Source organism: Fundulus heteroclitus, chromosome 6 (genome assembly GCF_011125445.2).
Source record: "Fundulus heteroclitus isolate FHET01 chromosome 6, MU-UCD_Fhet_4.1, whole genome shotgun sequence".
Taxonomy (NCBI): Eukaryota; Metazoa; Chordata; class Actinopteri; order Cyprinodontiformes; family Fundulidae; genus Fundulus; species Fundulus heteroclitus.
This window is the reverse complement of record NC_046366.1, coordinates 28,319,885-28,344,609: the sequence shown is the minus strand read 5'-3', so window position 1 is coordinate 28,344,609 and position 24,725 is coordinate 28,319,885. Positions and strand designations below refer to the sequence as shown.

Here is a 24,725-nt window from a genome sequence, read left to right as displayed (position 1 = left end):
TAAGTTTGGTGCAGCCTTGTAGGGTTGCTAAATGCTAAAATTTCAACTTCAACCTGTCCGGCGTCCAAACTAAACGTTGCTCAGCGGTGCGCTTTATGTCCACGTTTATGAAAGGATTGAATGTGAATGCTACACGTGGCTCCGGCTGATCAAGGTCACAAAACCTGTTTTCAACCTCTTGCCTAAGTCTGTTCGTTAACTGGCGGCACTTTTCTGCAGGTTTGTCAATGTCCCAGCTGCAGAGGCATCGTCTTTCAGCTCTGACTGCACAGAAGGAAAGTGCAACACTTTTTTTTGTGTAAATCAACAGAGAAAATGTTCATCTTTGGATGTGCGATATCCGTTCCAGCTAATTAGTCAATATCGGATCGGTGCATCGCTAGTAAATGTTGTAAAACTGTAGTGAACAGAACTGATATTAGATGAGATTTTAGCACATTCAAGAAATCCCAGTTGAGATTGAAGGCGCACGCTGTGAGTGGAGTGTAGCTCAGCGTAGGGCTGGACGATGTAGAAAAAAAGCGTTTCGATAAAATAGAAATCATATTGATCGATATCAATAATTATCAACAAATTCAAAACATATATTTTAAGTGTGGCCCTGGTCATTTTATGACGTTTCTTAGCGACTTATTTTTAGATAAAGAACACACAAACACTGAATTCAAACTCAACCCTTTATTCAACCAACTGTTTACCAAAAGTACATGTTTTTAAAGAAGAATGCTCTCTCTGAACATTTTGAAGAGGGCAGAGCTTGATTCCTGGGTCTGTGTTTCTGATTGGTTGGCATGATGTAATGACTGTAGTATTAACCTACATGGCTAGAATGCAAAAGGAAGGAAAACTGTTCATCTATTGAACCTTTTACTGACCCTTTTTTTTCCTATCATCGATATACGTCGATCGATCGATATATATTGATACTGAATTATCGTCCAGCCCTAGCTCAACATACCCCCTAATTGACAGTACTTTTCTGCAAATTTGTCAACATCCCAGCTGCAGAACCATTGTCATCTGTTCATCTTTGCTTTAAAGCCCTTATCACCCACAGTCTTTCCTTTGCCTTGAAGCTCGCAGTTCATTTGGTTTAGTCTCCCAGTAATGTCCGTTAAAAGTGCCTGTGAATGATGCCGTGGTAATCCAGAAATTTGGGGAAGTCTGGGTCACCTTTACGTTTAACATTCCCGCTTTACATTTACACCTTTACTATTACTATTCCAATGAAACCATTTTCTACACTCCTTTTACCAAATTATAAATGGTAAAATGGTGAGTGGCTTGCATTTGTAGAGCACTTTGACAAGTCAAAAAGACCCCAGAACACTTTACACTTCATTCAGTCATTCACCCTTGAGCCACAGCTGCCCTGGGGCAGACTGACAGGAGCAAGGCTACCTTACAATCTACCATATGTGTAGGTAAAGCGACTGACAAACACCTGAGACGGTCGGAGAGGGGGTTCGAATCGGCCACTTACAGAACAAATGCCTTTTCTGGAGTCTTTCACCAGCTTCATGAAAAAGACTGCTGCTTACCCAAAGTTGCCTTTTAGCCGATGGGCTTTCTCTACCCGTAGCGTAGAGGACTGGTAGGGCAGGGATGTTAACAACTTCACAGAGGCTTTTAATAATATCAGTGCCTCTCATCTCGAATCCAAAGGCAGGAGCTCTTGTCGCAATAATTTCTATCGCTTTGCAACGGGGGCAGATTACGGCACACTGCCCCCTGTTGAAATGCAAAACGATGGATTGCGACAAGTGAAATCCTCTTCCGCATTGCAAAGTCCTCTGTGTGCAGGATTGTGCGTAAAATAACGGCGATCACCTCCAGCTGGTGCTGGCGCCACTTTGTGACACACGTGGCGATTGAAAGTGACGTCTGTGACGCATTAAATCCGCCTTGGTCGTCCCCACTGGAGTCACATTCAAAAAGATACAATTATTACAATTAAAGATACAAAATTGTAGAGAAAGCAGGCCATCTCCAAATCTTTACAATTCATAAAAAAAATTTGTAGCTTGTCTCTAGATTCTTTACTTGGTGATTAGCCGACGTTTGGAACCACTTGGTTAGTTTTTTAATAAACAAAACCAGTTGTAGTTTCTTCTTTCTAAATAGACGTGACCTTTACTGCTGTCGTTAACAAAGTGCGGAGGGATGTTTTTATTTGATCTGCATACGTCTACGGCTATTTTCACACACTGGTTTCATGTTTTCATAAATGGAGTATTGTGAAAAGAAACTTTATAACCACATGTGTGGAACCGCTTAGAAGAGCAATCAACCTCAGTATCTGTACAGTGGATGAAAGGGCAGCATTCTTTGGTTATATCTGCAGCTCCAGGAATTGATGACTTGTCATCAGCCTCCTGTGGTCTTACTTACACCTCCTTAAGATTGTGTCTACAAATTAAAACGTATCTGCTTTGAGGAAAACTTTTAAGTGAGCATTTAAGGAAACTGTGTACTTACCCAGACGAGAGCAAAAATAAAAGTGAAACGGCGGTCTTCTTGGAGCTCGTTCGGGCAGCAACTGCAGCTTTGTGATTACTGCCACACTGGCTTGTGTTTGTGCTGTTGGGATTTTCTGCATATAATCTCACGTGGATGGTCGATATCGCGAATCCGGTGGAGCCCGGGTGTTTTGAAGGAATCGGATCGGAGCACAAACAGTCGGGAATATAGGGAGAGTTTCCTTACTTGTAGAGAGGGTAGCCCAACGTAACCAGGACTAACCAGAACCTAGCATTAAGGTTCCTATGAGTCAAAGGTCTCTTTATTTCCTAAAGGTGTTGGACTCATTATGAGAGGGTATACCCCCAATTGTAGTCTATTTTTTATTTCTGTGCGTTCTTTCGTCTTGCTGGATATGTTGTTTATTTGGATTTTTTTAAAAAAATGCTAATTATCTGTTGCCTTTGGGGGAGTTTGTATTAGCAAAATCTTCAGTCTGGTACTGAAATTCGGATGTCTTTGTTTAATGATTGGAAGCAAAGAACATATATCTAAGCCTTAATTGAAAACAACAGCATTTACAAACCTAGTAATCAATTGGTTTGTTTTTGTTCTCATTAACTTATTTTTGTCATTAGCACGCTAACACAGTTTTCCGGTGTCAACATTCCCACACGCAATAAAATCATATTAAGAGGCACAGTCAATCAATGATAAATCAAGCCTGTTGTGTTTAAAAGTAATATAAATATATGTAACTCTCCCATTACTATTTAAAAAGATGCATAGTGGGTGTCACTTCAGAATACTTTTGCACGCTTTATGTAAATCATTTGGTACTGTTGAGCAGCATAGTTACTACCTGATGATGTAAGTGAAATAGTTTATATAATTAGGGGTAACTTTGTTATTTGAGCCATATTTATGTGTTTTTGTCTTTCTAATCTGGGTGCAGTGATGGTTTAAAAAGTCACTATATCCATTAGCCCTCATTTAAGTGTTTTGTTCCCAAGAAATTAGTAGAATAGAGCGTGAGCTCAATTGACAGTTTGGTGCATCGTTTACAGTAATGGGGCTTTATCAGACATGTATTTTCAATTTACGACCACCCTGTTTGTTCAAAAGCTCACCTTTGCTCATGAAAACATTAGTCTTGACCAAAATAACACATTCTTGCATCCCGGAGGCTTTACTTGGTATCCTCTGTTGGGTGTCCGATTGGGGATCGGGCAAGATGGCTTGAAAATTACATCACAATCTTTAGTCATTGTATTTACATAAAAAAGAAACAGAAGCCAACATAGTTATAAAAAAAAATCACAAAAGGAAAAATCTAAAATGAAATGTTTTTGACAACCCTAGCAACATTTTGAGCCATCTTAAAATTAAATGTTTCTCAGGGTAAGGATAAAGTGCAGTCATGGTAAAAAGTTAGATGGTTTTACGTAAGAATTTAAGTAAAACCATCTAAAGATATATGGGCCTTTACATCAGTATTGGCCGAGGTTAGTCCTTTTTTAACATATCAGTATTGGTCCCATAAGTAAAACTGGGCCGATATTCATGCATGTTTATTTCCATCTTGTTTCTGCTTGTGTACGGCCCAGTCTGAATACCCTTAATAATAGCTCCTTGCTCCCGTGATGTCACGCAACAGATTGTGGGATTCCTTAAAGGTTCTTAGCGCTGGTACGGGACATCGTGGGTTATTTAGGCAAAACTAGCCATGGGAGGGAGCATTCAGGTTAATTTTCCCACCTCCTTCCTTACTGACTGCACTATTCGGACAGCACTTATCATGGTGACCGTTGATGTAATTCCACTTTGGCTAAAGAGTCCTTGATTAAGACTGTGTTTTGGCAGAAGGGGGTTGGCCTTGTTGTAATTGTTTGGTCATGTGACAATAGCTATGTTAACATGCACAAAATTTCACGATCAGATTAAATAATCGTATTGTACCGTTTTATATGGGGACACAATCAATAAATCCGATCATAATGTGCGTGTATTTGCACCTGGCTTTATTCAGAAAAGAATCACTCTTATATGCACAGTTATCAAATTCCTCCTAAAAAAAAACACATAAGAGGAAGTACTTCTGTCTTTGCTAAACTACAAAAATAGTAAACAAAGCAGTATTATGAGTTTGTTTTTCGAGCGCCCTGCCTGGACCTGCACAATGTTCTTATTACGATTTAAACATTACTGGATAAGCAACAATTTTGAGACTTTTATTTTTTTCAAACAGAGAGGTTGTATCGGGAGCCCCAACAGTTTTTCTTCCCAATGTATTTCTGCCACTTACCAACGCGGAAATACGTCATGTTTACGTCGGCCGCACATGCACGCTCGGGGCAGTTGGCCTCGTTCAGAACAGCTTGAGCCTGATAAGTGTTTATATGAACGTTGATCGGATCATCAATCGCCATAAACCAGCCCTCCCATGCAGAATACAATTTAATTCTGATGGAGCTTGATACGATCATCATATTCTGATTGGCATGTTTCCATGACGGAATTTTTTTCTTTCTTTTTTTTTCTTTTATTCCTATCATTTATTCCATTTGTCCAATAAATGTAGCTAATGATATAGCAATGTCAGCAGTGTGGTCATCTTTTTATGGTGTCAAATTGGTATATAAATACGATGTAAAAAATATTGCACCAGATATCAATTTCAGCCCAGACTTTCGTATCGGGGCATCCCCGGTTTTACTTTTTATTTATTTACATTTCTAGGATAATAAAGTTGTACGTACATTTTTACAAACTCTTATTTTCCTATTCCCTGTCCACTGATTGGGAACTATAAAATGAGTATCTCCAGTAATCACTGCCCTCATTTGTCTGCTTCAGACAAAAATAAGACTCTGCCGCTTTCCTCATCTTTCTTGTCTTTTACATTTGGATGCAACTTTTTTTTCTTCCTCTTTTCTGTGTTTTTGTTGGCAGTCTTCTTTGCACATTAAAACTCGCTGCTCTGCCCCTCGCCCTGACTGGGCCCACTCTGCTCTTCGCCTTGGATTCTGGTCAGTCCCAAGGCGCAGACTGGACCGGGATGTCTGGCTTTCTTCTCTGAACCTTTTACCTCCATGAACTCAGACATGCAGAAGGTTGTGAATTAAAAATTCTAAAATGGTTTAAAATAGACGGGGCTAAACAGTTGTAACCCAATACATATTAACGATATTTACTAAAGTAGATCCACGGATAAACAGTTTAGCCAGTTTCTTGAAAACTGTTAATAAAATTTGAAGCATGTTGGGGACCAAAAGCCCTTTGAATCTCTTCAACAACTATATGCTGTATATTTATCCTTGCTTTGTTACGTTTTCGTCATTGGTCGTACTACCAAGACTTACTTGGAGACAAAGCTGTGGTTTTGAAGCAGCCCCAGCCACTGGGAGTTGCACATCTGATCGGATCAACAGCCCATCGAGCCTAATTATATGTGACGGTCATAGATGGAGTCATGTCTTGAACGACAGAATGAAAACAGACACGTTTTCCCTCGCAGCCCATTTTTGTCAAACTGCTGTTGGGTAGTTGTTCATAAAAAAACGAATAGAACATTTCAGGTGGTCCAAAAACTTTATGAAGGGCAGCATCGTTGTCATTTGGTAGTGAGGTAGTTGCCGTTATTACCTCTTGGGTCCAAGGATGGATGGAGTTGATGAATATACTAAAAGAATTTCAACCATTAATCATTCTAGGCACAGTACTGTGTACAGCTTTTCATTTACAGCTGTGTTCAGGCTTGTAGCCCGTCATTGCTACCATATAAAGTAGAAAGGATTCCTGGATCAATGTGTGCTTCTGTGCTTTTCGTGTCTCTGCTCTGTTTCTCTAACTCCCAGTCGGTCGAGGCAGATGACCGTTCACACTGAGCCTGGTTCTGCTGGAGGTTTTTCTTCCCGTTAAAGAGGAGTTTTCCTCCCCACTGTCGCTTCATGCTTGCTCAGTATGAGGGATTGCTGCAAAGCCATGTACAATGCAGACGACTGTCCACTGTGGCTCTACGCTTCTCCAGGAGTGAATGCTGCTTGTCAAGACTTGGTGCAATCTACTGGGTTTCCTTGGATAGGAAGTTTTTGACCAATCTTTCTAATCTGACCCAATCTGTACAATCTGATTGAATTTGACTTTGGAAAGTGCCTTGAGATGACATGCTTCATGAATTGGCGCTATATAAATAAGATTGAATTGAAAAAATGTCCACTGTGGCTCTACACTTCTTCAGGAGGAGTGAATGCTGCTTGTCAAGACTTAATGCAATCTACTGGGTTTCCTTAAATAGGAAATGTTATGACCAATCTGTATAATCTGACTGAATTTGACTTTGTAAAGTGCCTTGAGATGACGTTTCATGAATTGGTGCTATATAAATGAAATTTAATTGATTCAATTTCACTTAATCTGTGAAATATGTAAAAACAGTATAAAAGACAAAAAGTGAACACAGGGCAGCTGAGAATGCCCTCGAAATTGACTAAAGATTGCAAATGGTACATGAGGACGACAAAGATCAAGGAGGAGGAAGTCAGGATAACTGTATGAGTGCCTTAAGCTCTGAGACTCCAGGAAGCACCCTGCCAATGGATTCAAAGTGCTGGGTCCCAAGCCCAGTCCAGCTGTACGTCACCACATTGGGAATGGCTGTTTGTGACCAAAGTGTAATTTGAAATGCAGATATTCCGGCAAACAAGCAATTTAGATGTTTAATTTTTGCTCCAATTCTGACCAGCATTGGCACTGTGATGCCTAATGGTGATTAAAGCTACAACTGTATGAAATAAAATCCACTCTCGTTGTATATTTCTCACAACACCACCGCTATATATGTATTTTCCTTGCATAATATAAACATTTTATGAGTAGCAAAAGATCTGCAGTGAATAATTCAGTCAAGTCCTGCTGCTGTGGCGAGTATAGGACCGTTCTGACCTTTGCTCTAATCCCTCCTCCCTCTTCTTTTAACCTATAATCGGCAGTAAAGGCTTCATTGTTCACGTCCTGTGCTTGGGTATCAGATCATTAACCTACATTCAGGGTAGCGTCGGTAGGCTTCTTAAGGCTTTCGGTCTCTGACCAGTTAAATGGGCGTGTTTTTCGTTCTTTTATTCCCCTAGCAGCAAGGTTATCACCATCTCGGCATCTCGCATACAAGCTTTGGGCGGTTTTATGATGCTATGCGAAAACCGTGTGTGGAAGGCGCGCTTCCCTGGAGGCACGAGCTGTTCCTGTTTTTTATGGAAGCTTTTAAGTGATGGATAAGGCCGTAAAACTGCTTAACATTCAGCTTTGCATCCAAAAAGGAAAGTAGGGCTCAAACTATTTCTGCACCGTGAAACGCCTCGAGAAATTTTTCATTATACAAAAAAAAAAATGGAATTGAGGGGGTATTTGTGAACATTTTAAATAACACTTTTACAATTTGAATTTTTTTTGTTTTTGTATTTTGTGACCTTCAGGCTCAATCTCCAAAGACTCATCAGGTTCAGTAGATCATTTGCTGCTTTTTATTGCAGGTGTTTAAAACCCAGAGCTTTCTCCCTACTCTCTGTGATGTGGCTGGTTTTGTTTACACGACCAAAATAAAAAAAAATAAAAAAGCCCAGGAAAAACTGGGACAGACGTCCTGGTCGGATGGGGCGTGTTTTGTCTGCGCGGGGTTAGGGTGGTGAGAGGTGAACGGGCGCCTAGAGGCATCCACTGTCTTTTTCTGTTTGTTTGTCCCCGTCTGAAGATGCCCTCGGTTCAGAGGAGCCGGCAGGAGGAGGAGGAAGAGGAGGAGGAGGAGGAGGAGGAGGAGGAGAGCTGCACTCGACGTGCTCCTTTTTAAATTCTGGGCTTTTTACGTTGGTTAAGGCAGGAGACTGAAATGACTAATCTAAGGAGCCACCGCGTAGATATTCCCAAGTGACTTTTCAATTACATGGTTTCTGGCTGCAGACGGTTCTTTCCGGTAAAGGGGTAGTTTTGGATCTTTTGAAGTGAGATTTGGTTTTTCTTTTTGGTGTTTTTCCTTTTTAGTCTAAATTCGGATTGTTTGGTCCCAAAAGGCTAAATCTGTGAGGGGACCTAGACTAATGTCTGTCCTAAAAACATCACTGCTGTATAACAATTGCAAATACAATTGTTATACATTTTTAAGCCATTATGTTTGTGTTGAATCGGTATTGACAGAGAAACCTAAGCTTATTTACAAGGGAAATAGAGGAAGGAGGTGGTGCAACGCTGATGATCTTCCTGTGTGAAGTTGTACATAGAGAACATTAAAAGTGTTTCCTGTCAGTATAAGTCTGGTATAGCGCTGTGTGACATGGCCTCAGAGTTATATGATGATATTTAAGGAAACAATTGCTCTAATGATCAAGTGCGTGCCACCAGAGTCGACAAAGCCTCCTGGATTGGTGTCAAAACGTTTTCAGAAAATGGCCCGGATAACTGAGAAATTGTAGAGTATCATCATGCTCTAATGATATTTACAAGAAAGTTAAAGGACGCTGCCATTAACCACAGAAAATATGTGAAAAAATAGACTGCGGGTAACTCAAGAAACATTTATTAATTCAATAATAGGTTTTTAAATTTAATTATGAGTATATTAAAAGTTGCAACTCTTCAGGAGTCAGCACAGAACTGGTGCATTAGATAAATTAAGGAGCAGATATAAAAACGATTGTGCAGCAGTTCAAGCAAACCTGTCCCAGTATAAAAGGTGTAACTAAAGCATCAACATGGCCCGACAATAGGAAACAGTTTTAGTCGTTTCCATGAACTGCTCGATATTCTTGGCATTTTGACTGAACGAACTTATTGTGATTTGATGTCCTTTAGAGCCCACATGCAGCTGCTTCTGTCTCTGTGGCACCTCATGTTTGCCTGAACAACACTATATATATATATATATATATATATATTAGGGCTGGGCAACGATTAAAATATTTAATCGCGATTAATCGCACTGATTAATCGCGATTAATCGCGATTAATCGCATTGTATTTACAAACTCCAAGCATGAATTCAAAAGTAGTGTAAAGAGCACTTTTATTTTAATGTTCTGCTGCCATATGAACAAAAGTGTTGTAACATTTGTAGCACTTATCAGTAACACATTTAGTGTAAAGCTCAACTTAAACATGTAAAACAAAAAATAGCAATAATAATAAATTAAAGCTTATTGCCACTGACAGGGAATTCTCTTTATGGGGAAAAAATCTACCAAAAACAGGCAATTTCTGAGGTAACAGCAGGGAGCAGCATTACCATTTTATGTTCAATACCAAAGTTTAACTTGGCAGTGGTTACAACTAACTTGTTTCTGTCATATTCCATGCTGGAAGAACTTTAAACTGAAATGCTTGCTAACTCGATATGCTTGCGTTTATTTGACGTTGACACGCGGTTTTTTGTTGTTGCTTTCTCGCGCGCATATAGTGAATGGCAGGGGGAAAACAGGCAAAAATACATGGATACTTTGAAACGAGAAGCGACTTCACCGACGGCGTCGATGCGGACCAAACCCCCCCCCGCTCCGCTCCGCACAAAACTTGTTCCGGCCGCCAACTCACCGCCTCGCCTCGCCTAAGCTCGCTCGCGGTACCTGCGGGAAACACCGCCTTCCGCATGTCAGCTGTGTTTTTTTCCCGGCCAGCACCTTTCTTCCTCTTTGAATCTGAGGCTGGGCTGACAGCGAGGTTATTGGCGCATTATCGCCACCTACTGTTCTGATTCAAACCCCTACACCGCAGCAACAGACCTTCACAAAATAAAAGCATGTGACCAACATGCGTTAACGCGCGTTAAAGAAAATATCGCCGTTAATAGTCTAATGAGTTAACGCGAAATTAACGCGTTAACTTGCCAAGCCCTAATAAATATATATATATATATATATATATATATATATATATATATATATATATATATATATATATATATATATATATATATATATATATATATATATATATATAAACCAGCTAAAGAATCAGTATCCAGTAACAGACATGGAAGGAGAATAAACTTGTTTTCAACATGTGCCGCAGCTGGATATCCAGTAATCATTTGAGTTCAGGCCTGCGACTAATGATTGATTTAGCAATCAGCTAATCTGTAAATATTTTTCTGGATTAGTGGTTTAGTCGACGGTTATTAATCTGTCTCAGTTTTCTGTGGGCGCATCGTCTGTCCCTCCGGAGCTGTGCGTGTTTTAATCGCTCCTTTTCAGGCCCGCATAGGTTTGCAGGGCAGACCGAACCATAAATATACCCTTCACAATGATGTCCGTTAGGCATAAAAAGTCTTCTACGCATTTTATTACTGTTCCATCAAACAATTAAGGATGAGAGGAAAAACAAAAGGCAGAATTTAGTCATTTAGTTCGTCTTGGCTTATTTTTAAAACCTCAAGCTTTGCTGCTGGTTATTGTTTCCCCCAGCGCCGCTCTCCCTCAGTCTCCATAATCGTGCCTTTTCGTCTGGCTTTGTCCTGCTTCTCATTACGCAGTCGGGGTAGGAGGAGGAGGAGGAGGAGGAGGAGTGAGATGAAGGCTGGGAGTGTATGTGCAGCTGAGTGAGACCTCCCCCATCATTTAGCCTGGTAGCAGAAGGACCACCACCACGTGACTGGCTGTTTATCGTTGCAGCAGGCGTAGTGTGTCTCCTTGAGCGCCTTACAGATTTTCCTGCCTTCTGATGAAAATCTGACCCCTTTGTATCTATATTATTATTGTATTTATTTTTATTATTATTATTATATTTTTGCATAGCTTTTACTTGTTGCTCATTTATGATTTTTATTTTATTCATGGATTAATTTATTTATTTTACCAGTGATGCTTTCTGCAGATTGTTTTAAGTGCAGCAACATGGGGGAACATGGGGGGGGTAAATATCACATGTATTTTCCACACGGTGTGCAGAGCTCGCAGCAGGCAGCGCTCTGGAAGATGTAGTGGAGTAACGCCGCTGCCGCTGCTGCTGCTGCTGCTGCTGCTGCTGGGGGCGACGTACTCTGCGAGCTGTGTGTCAGCCTCAGTGCTATTCTTAGCCCTCTTCCCTCCCTGCCCCATCCTGCAGTCGGTGGCTCAGGTTACCGTAAAGTTCGTGTGCTCTCCATCCGTCCTGGCTCAAACGCCGCACGCATCCCCCCCCCCGGCATCTTTACCCTCCCAGAACCGCTGCGCTCCGGCAAGGGCACGCACCAGCTCCCAGTCTACCGTCGGCCCCAGCATGCTGCAGCCAGCGCTACAGGGAAATGGCTGTTGTTGTTGTTAGTCGGGAAAAAGAGTGGTTTGATTGCAACAGCATCGTGTAATAAATAAGTACAGAGACATCTGCTTCTCAGGAGGAGCGTCCATGCTGCCAGTGCATTTAAAATGCCGTTAGTGACGCACCGCAGCCACTGCCAGCGGATGTTTACAATTTTGAATAATAGTCTGGCGTCTACGTTTGAATCCTAGACGAGCTGTCATGTCCAGGAATGAAGAGAATATTTTTTTTTAGAAAACTTTGAGACTTTTTTTAATGAAATTTGTAAAATCAAGCCCAGCATGGAGTTAAACAATGTGACAACAAAATAGTTTTAATTAATTCTGTTACATTGTTTTCTTGTTTCTATTTTTATTTTTTTGCTTTCAAAGAATAACTAAGGGGAAAAAAAACACCATAATTGCATTTAACTGTAATCTGAAAAATAAATGTAGCATTTACTGAGTTTTCATCAAACCAATGGTGGAAAAGTAGTTGAGAAAGAAGAAAAAGCTTTGAGCCGTTATTCTGTGTTTTCTTTTGGTAGGGCTGTACCACTTTTTGCCAAAAATCTAAATTCTGATATATTTCAACCATAATTGTGATTGCAATTTAATTTTTTACTTTTCTCTGCATTAACCACAAGCAACAAAAATGGCCTCTAGATAAGGATGTTTGTAAACAAGGACTATTTAAAACAAGAAATTTTAACTGTTTCTATTAATCAGAATATTATTATTCAAGAGAACAGCTTTGTGAGTTGGACATCAATCCTTGTTGAACATAAAGTGCAACCAACAAACAAGTCTATGTATTAAACAGATAGACCACTACTTAATGCTATGGTGAGATTCCTGAAAGTTTCTGGTAAAACAGTATGATTATATAAACCCTAAAGCAAATAATAAAGTTAGATTATCTCACTACTGCAACTCGTTTCCCTTCCACGTGGAGGCAAACCCACTTTAAACATATTACCAACACCTAAAGGACGCATAAGATCCATTAATTGTTACACAGCCAAAAATCGCAGAAAATTGGAAATTGTGTTTTTTAAAATTGCGATTATATTGCAAACGTCATTTTGTTTATGTTGCAACCAAAAGAAAAGTCCAGTAGTCGTCTTTCAGCCGCCTTCATTGGCTGTGTGCAGCAACAAGTGGGGGAGGTGTTGCGCTACACTATGGTCCGTTCTCCTGCCTCTCATTTAAAACACTTCAAAATACTGTTTACAATCTTATGGTACCTTGAAGGAGCCTAGTCACGTACTATGATTTTACAAATTTACACGCTAGTAGCTCACTCTAGTTGCATACAAAGGTTTTTCTCATTAAGTTATCCCGCCCTGTTGGTTTACTATATATATTTATTGTTTTACACTTTGTTTTTGCTCTATTTGTTAATAAACAAAGCATTTTTTTTTTGTATATTTATCAAAAAAATAACACATAACCAGAGGTATATGTTGTACATGTGTGCAGTGACTAAACAAGGAGAAGCGATAGAGTCGAGCGAGTCAGCAACATCCAGTGGAAGTGTGAAAAAAGAGGTTAAGTAACCATAACCCTGTAGATCGGGTTGGTTTTCGACCACGCTGCACTGTCACTTTACTTTGAGGCGTTGCAGGACGGTCTACTGTCTATTATAGGAGCTGCGTCAGTCGCCGCCATCTTGCTTTCTGACAGCTCTGCTGTACTGCCAGCAGAAGGTCACCAGTAGCTGTGTTTACATGCACATAATTTCACCTTCGGATTAAAATATATTCGGAATAAATAATCAGATTGTTCCGTTAATATGGGGACACAATCAATTCATCCGATCATAATGTACGGGTATTTGCACCTGTCTTTATTCAGCATATAACCACTCTTACTTGTGCGGTTATTAAATTCAACTAAAAAACACGGAAGAAGAAGTACTTCCTTCTTTGCTAAACTACAAATATAGTAAACAAAGCAGGATTATATGAGTTTGTTTGTTTTCCAAGCGCCCAGGCTGGACGTTCATGACGTTCTAATTACAGTTGAAATGTTTCTGAGTAAGCAACAATTTTGAGCTTATTTATTGATTCGAACATAAAGGTTGTATCAGGAGCCCCGACTCTTCCCGACGTGTTTCCGTCGCTCACCAACGCAGAAATCCGTCACGTTTACGTCGGGCGCACATGTGTAAGCGGGTCAGAATAACTTGTCCTGACAAGCCTTTATATCACAGGTGTCAAACTCAAGGCCCGCGGGCCAAATCAGGCCCATCAAGGTAAATTATTCGGCCCTTGAGAGCCAAAAAAAAGGCGTATATCCTTTTAAAGTGTATAAAGTGGCTAAAACTGTGCCTCCTGTAAATGTAACTCACCACACTATCAACTTTTTTTTGCAGATAAACTGTATAAACTGGGCCTAAGGGTGCTACTTTAATGTTACTGTGCATTTTTTATACTACTGTGTGAACTGGAATAAAATTATGAAATGAAAAGTATCGTCGCTACATATGCAAGCGGCCCTTTAAATGACTTCATGATGCCAAAGTGGCCCCATATAGAAATTAGTTTGACACCCCTGCTTTATATGAACGTTTATGGGATTATCAATCGGCAAAAAACACCCCTCTCATTCGTATTAGTTTGATTCCGATTGAGCTTTATCCGATCATTTTATTCTGATTGGCTGGGTTACATGATCGTCCCTTTATTCCGCTCACTTTTGTCCATGTAAACGTGGCTAATGTTTTTGTCTGATGATAAACACTATCAGGATGAACCTTTGGCATATATTTTATTTGAAGACGAATGCATTTTTTGTTTTTTATGGCCGTGACTAGGCCCCTATGATGCTGGGAGCTGAGTCTTGACTATTACTACTGTGATAAATTAAGTAATTACCTTTTTAATCAACGACAACAAAAATGCCAACCCATATCTAGGTTAAGCCCTTTTGCTTTGGCAGCAGCCTTGCTTTTTTCCTAATTTATTTTGCTATTAATCGTTTTGGGTTTTTTTCTATTCACATTTTTTTCTTTTTTTTTTTTTTCTAAAAGCTGATAAAACGGAAGATGCTTCTGTCATAAAAATCATAACATTAATCGACATTCTGTATCTCTTCAGTGTTTTCTTCCTTCCTGCTTATTTATTTACCACATTGCAGCGGAAACAAGGCATCCCGAGTGGCTTTAGTGTTGCGTCCTCCTGCAGTACGTCACCAAGCCTTTTTGGCTGGTTTCTGCTTGCTGATGTCCCTTTTTTCCTCTGCTATTACCAATTGTAGCTAATTGTTGCTCTAACTGCGCTGGATCCCGCTGTAGGGTAATCGTAGCTGTAGTCTCTGTGAACCGGAGCAGTCATCAAAGTTTGATCTGGACTTGAAACAGCCCGAGGTTAATGGCAGCCCCCCGAGCAGCTCATGAAACGCAGCAAACGCAACTGCCAGGCTGGCAAGTGCCCAAATACCTCTGTAATTATAGTCACACCCTCCTCGCTGGTTTCTGGGCCAGATTGGAGTCCTGTTAGCGTTTGTTGTTGGTGGGGTTTTTTTTTTTTTTTTGGGCCTGGTCCTGGCCTTTCCATCCTGCTTTAATATTCTAGATAAAATAGTTTTCTGCCTACGCTGTCAGCTGCCTGAATGACAATGATGTCGCATGCCGGCTTTCTGCTGACTAATGAATGACCGCTCACTGGCCTCAGCTGGGCAGCAGGGCAATGCTAAAAAGTATACTTGTGAACTAGGGCCGGTGTCAGACCCTCTGCTATATTAACATATACATTATTGGGTTTATACACAAAAAATTAAGGCAAAAAAGCTGAAAAGCAATTATATTCAATTCAATTTTATTTATATAGCGCCAAATCATGAAACATGTCATCTCAAGGCACTTTATAAAATCAAGTTCAATCATATTGTACAGATTGTTCAAATATTTTCCTATATAAGGGAACCAGTTGATTGCATCAAAGTCTTGACAAGCAGCATTCACTCCTGGAGAACCGTAGAGCTACAGGGAGAGTCGTCTGCATTGTTGATGGCTTTGCTGCAATCCCTCATACTGAGCAAGCATGAAGCGACAGTGGGAAGAAAAACTTCTTAAGGTTCTTAAAAAAAATGTATTTTTAGCCACAATGTTCAATTAAATTTTATTTATATAGCGCCAATTCATGATACATGTCATCTCAAGGCCTTTTCCAAAGCAAATTCAATTAGATTATACAGATTGGTCAAAGAAAGTTCCTATTTTAGGAAACCCAGCAGATTGCATCAAGTCTTGACAAGCAGCATTGACTCCTCCTGAAGAAGCGTAGAGCCACAGTGGACAGACGTCTGCATTGTTGATGGATTTGCAGCAATACCTCATACTGACCTAGCATGAAGCGATGTTGTCATCTATAGCCATTAGTATGGGTGTAACAGGTACCAAAAATACAGAGACAACATTATCGGTTCGGCACACTTGTATACAGAATGAAGACGGCCTTGTTTTAAGATAATCAGAAAAGGCCACAGTTGTTTTAATGTTTGTGTTTACACCCCGATCTCTGATCAAACATCATCCATCCTGTAACTTTGCTTTACAAAGGCCATGTAGATTTTATTTTTATTTTTTTCCTTCAGAAACATCAGGACGAACCCAGACTAAACCATAGATGCAAACGCAGCATCAGCAGCCTTTTTTGTGCCCAGTGTGGCTGTTGTGTTCATAGTTCTGCTATAAAAGTCATAGCAGATTGAACCGGCTATGTTTTGGCTTATTTTCCTCATTGCAGCCCACAATGGCCTAGTATGAATGTGGCGTCCATGCTTGTGCACTTGTTGATCTTCCATTTCAATGGATCTCCTTACTAGCTTCTGTTGTGATTCATTTTGCCACGCTGGTATGGCTTGGGTTTTATTTTTTTAATCCAACTCATTATGTTGTGTCCCAAAGTCGACTGTGCTGATTATACGGATCCTCTGTTTTGATTCCCAAGACAACAGCTGAATGTCGTGTTTAGTACTAAGAAAGAAAGGCTGTGATTTTGACTTTCTTCGACGCGTCTTGTTCACATGTCTACGGGTTGACGGTCAAGCTCCCATTATCTTTAATGTGTTTTGCAGTAGGTACGGTTTGCAGCTCAGGCTTTTAAATGGCGCCTTTTTTACCAAAGACTTTTAAATACTAATTAGCAGCCTCGGCAACAACAAACTTAAATGGTCCTTTGGGAGATTTTTATGTGACAGACCAACCTAAAGTAGTGCATAATTGTGAAGTGGAGGGAATCTGATGCATGGTTTAGGAAAGTGTTTAACAGTTTTCAGATTTTTTTTTTTATTTGTAAATACTTTTACATTTTTTCAATTCAATTTTATTTATATAGCACCAATTCATGAAGCATGTCATCTCAAGGCATTTTCCAAAGTCAAATTCAATCAGATTGTACAGATTGAGTCAGATTATACAGATTGGTCAAAAACTTCCTATCTAAGGGAACCAGTTGATTGCATCAAAGTCCCGACAAGCAGCATTCACTTCTAGAGAAGCGTAGAGCTACAGGGAGAGTCGTCTGCATTGTCCATGGCTTTGCAGCAATCCCTCATACTGAGCAAGCATGAAGCGACAGTGGAAAGAAAAACTCCCCATTAACGGGAAGAAAAACCTCCAGCAGAACCAGGCTCAGTATGAACGGTCATCTGCCTCGACCGACTGGTGGTTAGAGAAGACAGAGCAGAGACACAACAAGAGAGACAAAAAAGCACAGAAGCACACATTGATCCAGTAATCTGTTCTACATTAGATGGTAGTAGCGGGTGAGCCGTCTTCTCTGGATGATGTCACAGTTAACAGAACGCCAGACCAGGTGTACCTACTATGAAGAAAAAAGAGAGAGAACAAAAAATTAAAAGCTGAAATGACAAGCAATGCAAAACTGGAGAACAGTAGAACTCAGTAGAGTGAGAAAAATAGACTCTGATGTCCTCCAGTAGCCTAAGCCTATAGCAGCATAACTATAGAGGTAACTCAGGGTAACCTAGGCCACTCTAACTATAAGCTTTGTCAAAAAAGAAAGTTTTAAGATTAGTCTTAAAAATAGATAGGGTGTCTGCCTCACGGATCAAAACTGGGAGTTGGTTCCACAGGAGAGGAGCCTGATAGCTAAAGGATTTGCCCCCCATTCTACTCATTTAACTCATTACTTTGTCGAATAAGCTTTTTCTTCAAATATTTTTGGGGTATGTCTGTATCAGCTACATTCTTCTATACAAAATGGCTCAAATTCAGTTTGATTGAAAACAATCTCTGTAAACTGCAAGAATTTGCAATCTCATTTAAGTCTGGACCGTTTCATCCAGTTGAACATGATCTGGTCTAAACCGTTGCTTCATAGCTCCTTGTGTTCGTTTGGGATTGTTGTCCTTCTGGGAGGTGAACCTCTGCTCCACTTTCAAGTATTTTCAGTTCATAAAGCACAGTGTTTGCTGCAGAGCTGCTAAACAAGCTCTTGGACTATCAGCCAACCAATTTCGTTAATCCGTCTTTTTCATTTCTTGCCTAGATTTTGTAGTCAAACCTGAAGGATGCCAAAGCTGAAAATGTGAAAATATTTGGTGGTTGGTTGTATTAACCCGCACAATTCACTACAACGTCCCCCAGCTTACTACAGAAATGGCTGAACGGCGTGGAGTGGAACGCTTTGCAACATGGAGGGGTGGGTGGGGTGTAAACAAAATTATAGTTGATGACTAATTTTGTGTTATTGGTCAGAAACCGGAAGTAGGCATGGTTGTTATCTAGAAAAAGGATGAAGAATCTTGGTCAGAAAAAAGCCGTGGCCTTGCCACCTCAAGTAAAATAACAACCTTTTCTCTATTCCTGCTGAATATTTACAGGCCTGTAAGTTTGTAAAGGACTAGATGGAGCTATATTGACATAAACATGAAACTCTTCTGCATTAACCTTATTGCGAATATCTAAAATTCCCCCCTCATTCTAAAGAGGAGCAAAACCGTAATGGCGGATGCAACATGAAGCGTTCTAAACGGAGTCTGGTGTGGGATTATTTTTTTGCACTGCTTAACGACAACAAGGATACAAAATTATCGTTATGCGGTTCTGTTTTTAAATATAAACACTCAACAAGCTCCTGTAGATGTTAGCTTAAGGAGCTTGTTTAGGGAGTGTAGTTTAACCGAGCTGCATGGCGGAGCAGAGTCAACTTAATAACCAAAACTCACTCATGTGCTTCAGAACGCGAGGATTTGATGACAGGAAAGCGGAGAGCATTACGCAAAAAATGGAAACATGATAGAAAATGACATGATGCCAAAAGCTAGGTTGATGTTGAGGGATTTTGTGGGGATTTTATTCTTTTACTTATTCTAAACCTTATTTGTTTCTATTCAATAACCTGATAGAATCCTGTTTTTGATATATTCTTTATTGTCCAAGTTCAATAATGTGTGAGAAAACTATAATTATTGTTCTGTCAGTCAGTATTTAATACAGGTGGCACAATAAACTGTTAAAATATAATGATGTACCTCTTGTAAAATTCATTATATTTAAATAAAAAAAAAAAATAAATTAGTCCTTCATGTTATGGAAAGACCCTGTAGATACAAGAGAAGAAAAACGTTTTTTAAGAAAGTGGCTGCTTATCAGTCAATAAGATCCACCGACTTTAGATTGACTCATTAATCGATAACCTGCATCCCTAGTACACAACCTGATTCACTCACTCAGGTGAGTTGCCATTATTATTTCTTGGACTAAATAATTAGGCTGTTTTAGATGACAGTATTTGCCAAATAATGCGTTAGTCAGAAGTAAGTTGTGGTCGTGTTGGATTAATGTGTTTTCTAGTCAAATATTGGTTGTTTTAATCAATTGAATATTGTTTAGTTTATCCAGAGATTTTAGAGCTAACTTCTTTCGTTCTGTTGTATTAAACGAGGCGGCTTATGACCTTTTACTGTTTTGTTCTGAATACTTCATACAAAAAGTATAGTCATGCTTCTTAGAAAAGGAATTGCCAGCGTTAAAATGTAATAAGATGTTATTTGCATTCGTATTGAGTAAAGGGGCTCTCCCAGTCATTTTGGTGGCTACGTAACAACTAATCAGAGGCTCTTTAGTTTCCTAATTTAGAATAAGCTCATTGTGGGACTTTTCATTATGCAGGGAGGGAGACTACTTCTGCTTAATGAAACCGTGTGAGTGTAACAAGAAGGGAAAGTTCATTCAAAGCAGTGGAGAACAGAGTCTCATGACTGCGTAGGGCGGTCCTCATGTGACGAGTTCCCTCACAGCTGGCCTGCTGGCTTCTCGGTCAGGTTCACGCTCTGGAGTTGGCCTACGCAAGCCTCCGTCGTCTCTGCTGCTCTCTCGTTGTCATAAACCACATCAGAGAGCAGCTTGGTTACGTCGAGGACTACCAGTAGTGACAGCGTGTGTGGCTGGGGGGGGGGGGGCGTTTTCCTCTCGGAGTCGCAACCGTCCCTAAAGCTGTGATTCACGCTGCCTCATCTAGTGGTTTCCTGACTGCTTTACGTTGAGCTTTGTCTACAGAAGGGGAATGGAAAGTTCAATAAAAATCCCTGACTTCTGAGCTGCTCTGACAAAGAAAAAAAAACAACACGGCAACGTGCGAAAGTATCATTTCCGTTGAGTCGGTGGCAGACTTTTTTTTTTTTTTTTCTACTGAAAGCAAAACTTGTGAACCGCCTAAGAAAAGCTTTATTCTATTATAGCTTAATGCACCATTGTTGAATCTCCTCCTTGTGTCCGACGGAGGAGCGTATAGAAAAGTTTGCGTCCAGCACTGTCATGGCAGCCTCCTCTGAAGACGGCGAGGTAGAGTTGAGATCTTCCCTTCTCATTGGTCGTTGTGTCTTCTTCGCTCCCCAGGTGCATGATGAGCCGGCTGTGCTGTAGGCGTCTAAGCTAGTCAGGTGCCGCACCATGGCCAAACCTGGGGGCGACCGAGATGGAGCCATGGTGGATAAGCAGGCGGGGAAGAAGGTATGTAAACACTGGTGCTAAAGTTGGCCATTTCCTGTCTCTTTGCATATATATTTTATTACATTCTATGTGCTAGACCAACAAAAATCGGTGCATGATTGCAAAGGGGTTTTACTTTTTTTTTTTGCTTAAAATCTAAAGGTTATGGTGTTCCTTTTTTCAGTCTTTACTTTCTAGACTGGCCTTTGCATACAGACATGTGAGCCTCTAAATGTGCAAAGCTGGCAGAGGACTTGCATATTTGCTAAATAGCTCAAAATCAGCCAGGTTAGATTAAAAGCAATTTTGTCTTGCCACAGATTCTCTCTAGTACTTTGACTAGGCCATTTTAACACACGGATGTGCTTTGAATTGAACCACTCCATCGTAGCTCTGGTTGAATGTTAAAGATCGCTGTCCTGCAGGAAGGGGAACCTCTGTCTCAGGCGTTTGGAGCCGTTAACAGCTTTTCTGACCAGCTTCAGGAAGCCTGAAAGTTTCCCCTGAGCATGATGCCCCCACCGCCGTGTTTCATCCTGAAAATGATGTGTACCGCATGATGTGCACACAGTAGCTCTTTGCATGTACAGGGTTCCCGCGGATCCTTAAAAAGTCTTAAAAGGCATTGAATTCTGTAACTTAAAACTAAGGCCTTAATTGGCATTAAAATGTCTTAAATCAGTCTTTCTTAGGTCTTAAAATTGTTTACCAGATACCAAAATAGTTTATTTTAGTAGGGAACAAAACAAAGTTTGAGAATTCAGTTCAGTAGTTGTTAAAAATATATCTGTAATTTGTCTTTTTTAGCTTTCTTCCTATATGAAATGTTTTTCAAAAATTTTAAACATGTCTATTGGGCCAGAAAGTAATGGTTTATGTTAAAATAAACATTTGGGTGAAGTTGTCGCAACCAGGTTTTTTCTTGTTTATCGTGAAGTTGGTCTTAACTTTTTATTTCAAGTGGCATTAAAACGTCTTAAAAAGTCTTGAATTTAACTTGCCTTATGCTGTAGGGACCCTGATGTAGCACCTCCGTCCACGTTGGCCGTGTTCCCCGCATGGTTTGTGTCAAACTGAACAGGATTTCTAACAAACTAGTAGTTGTCGTGTCGACACATTTATCCCCCCTTGAGTTGTGGGTCTCTGCTGCCAGCAGACGTTACATGGGTGTGTTAGCTGCTGCTCTGATTAATGCTGTCCTACCAAGACAGGCTGGGTGGGTTTGCAGCTCTCTTCATGCTTGGATGATGGATTGAACCTTTTAAACATTTCCACAATCGGCAAACTATCCCTGTCATGTCTGCTGTGTTCTTTGGTCGCCTTTATCGTCTTACAAAACTTTGTGACCGTCACCGAGCAGCTATACACACACAGGCGGACTCTTTTTATGTATTTGTGCAGCTGGAGGCACAATAATGGCAGCTAAATGCAGATGCATGCCACACTTTTCAGATATTTCTTTTAATTTTATTTATCTTTTTAATGAAAGCCAGGCATATTTCCCCTTCCTGTCACAGCTACGCGCTGCTTTTGGTCTGTCCCACGAAATCCCGATAAAATACACGGAAGTTTGTGGTTGCAATGTGACAAAGTGCTGAACGTCTGCGTGAATGTTTCTTTGATTTAAAACCACATTTTGTTAGCAGACGTCGCTTGAACAGAAACATCTGGTTGCCAAACGGGGAGCACACCCCAGTCACACTGTTGTCACTTACATACAACCTTTGATTTTAATCATCTGTACAATTATCTGTAATAATATGTTTAATACAGTCTGTTTTGGTGCAGCTTATTTAACGACACTGCTTGTTACATTTTTTTTTTTTGCTGTACGACGTTCTCCATCCTCCTGTCCTAACACAATGTAGTGGTTCTGCTAGTTAAAAGACAGATTGTTTCTGCTTTTACTTTTAAAGCTAAAGTCTTTCTCATCTAAGCTCTCCTCCACGCTCAGCGTTGCCAGACAGTCCAGCTTTGCACAGCTGGCACATTTCTTGGCTGAGATCAAAGACGCGCAACGATGCAGACATCTTCTCGATGCCAGAAAAGTGTTTTACTGCACCAAACTGCTTCAGTAAAAGTAACAGAGCTGAAAATGCTTTTATATTCAGATCAGAGGGCCAATAAGTAACTAGTAGTGGTGCAGGGTTTTTACATGCTTTATCGTTCAGGGTTGTTATGCTCCCAACTGTCTCAACTGGATTTTTTTATGCGTTTGTTTAAGGAAGTCAATGAATGCTGTGTCAAACGGTGGAAATTGACCTCTTATTAAACTGATCAGATGTAGCAGTTAGTTTTTAATATGCTAGTGACCAAAGACACCAACTAGTCTTTCTTTGTCGCTTGAAACGCAGGTATATGTAACGCAGCATGTCAGTTGTTTCACAGATGTACAGAGTTGATCACAGCCCTGAAAAGTCTGGAAAAGTATGAAATTTGATTTAAGGAATGCCCAGCTATCCATACTCCTGAAGTATGGGGAAAATATCTGTAATTTCCAGACTTTATTCCATGTCCATCTATCCATCCATCTATTGAACCTGAACCCTGATTATATATCCTCCAGATTTTATCTCTTAAATATATTTTAGGAAAATCAAGTGCTAAATAAACATTTGTCACATTCATATTTGGTCATAAGTAGGGGGGAAAACTCAAGGAATTTCTATAGTTTCTAACAAATTTCTCAAATGTTACCTTTGAGCAAATGGAACAACTTTTTTTTTCCATTAACACACATCATGTAAAGTTTTAAAATATCTGCACACAATTATTCTTGGTTTAAAAGAAATGCCATTTGAAGACTGAACCCGGCGTAAACATTCTCCACAAATCGCCATCGTAGCATCGTGAGAATAAACCTCTTTATGCAACGCTCCAGAGTGCAAAGACACTGGACATCTTGACAAGGAGGACCTTTTTTTTTTTTTTTTTTTTTCCTCCCTTATTTACTTTTTTTAATTGAAAGCTGCTCTGACACAGCTTATTATTATGGACAAAATTCCTCTTCAGCATGTGGACAGGTTCTGCATCAGCCTATGAAAAGCCTGAATCCTTTGATGTGTTGAACTTTGGACACCAATTCAATTCAATTCAATTTTATTTACATAGCACCAAGTCATGAAACATGTCATCTCGAGGCACCACTGCTCTAGATGGAGATTTTTGTGATACAAAACAGATATAATGTAATACAGAAGACATTCTGCCTTTTATTTGTGAGATATTAGTTATAGTGAAGAAAAACATTATAATTATATTAATATTAATGTAAACACACTTGGGATATAAGTTCAGTACGTAATAATGTGTTCTGGACCTTTTTTAAACTATTAAAATGAATAACCGTGTTGAACTTGTACACAGTTTTCATATCCTTTCATCCCTATTTACCTTACTATCAAGCTGAACTGAAAAGGACATAAAAGGGGTCACTTTTACAGATAATACAGTAATATTGTTGTTATATACCTGAGCTGTGAAAAACGTGTGTGCTCCTAGTTTTGTTTGTGCTCCTAGCTGTGAAATTTAAATCCGCCAGTGCAACCAGTCAGTCTGGAGCCCTGTTTTCTAGAGAGATTAGTTTCCATTCGCAGATGATCGTTCCTAATCGCTTCACTTGGCAGCGCCTTTTGTGTTGGAAAGTTAAACTCAGATTACTTAATGCAGACATAACATAGTTGGGATGATCTTCACGTGCTCCCTGTTAGATTTGGGTCATATTTCTGCAAGCTTTGTTTAGCTCCTGCAAGCTGAAGACACCCGTTAGCCGTTGCTGCATGAAGCTGCAACAGTTTCTATTCATTTTTGTCCTGTAATTTGTTGACATGCAGAATCGCAGATACCTTGCAGACTCTCTCATACGTCTTTAACGATGTTCTTACCTCCGACAGAGTAAAGACAAGCTGTCGCCTTTCACCAAAACTCCGAAGTTGGACCGGGGGGAATTGCTGGGAAAGGAAGGGAAAGCCAAGTCTTCCATGAAGCGCAAGCTTTCCTTCACTACAAGTCCGCCCCGGACAGAGGAGCGGGACTCAGACACTGGTAAG

At 40.1% G+C, this 24,725-nt stretch overlaps 1 protein-coding gene across 2 annotated transcripts in view; it reads left to right on the top strand.

Moving 5' to 3' along the window:
• ankrd12 (ankyrin repeat domain 12) overlaps positions 1–24,725 on the top strand; it is a 63,216-nt gene that overhangs the window by 16,448 nt on the left and 22,043 nt on the right. For both annotated transcript variants that reach the window (XM_036138472.1, XM_036138471.1), the window contains exons 2-3: positions 20,584–20,697; positions 24,570–24,720. In XM_036138472.1, coding sequence (XP_035994365.1) covers positions 20,638–20,697; positions 24,570–24,720 — 211 coding nt within the window. In that variant the 5' untranslated portion in view covers positions 20,584–20,637. The remainder of the gene's footprint in view (positions 1–20,583; positions 20,698–24,569; positions 24,721–24,725) is intronic.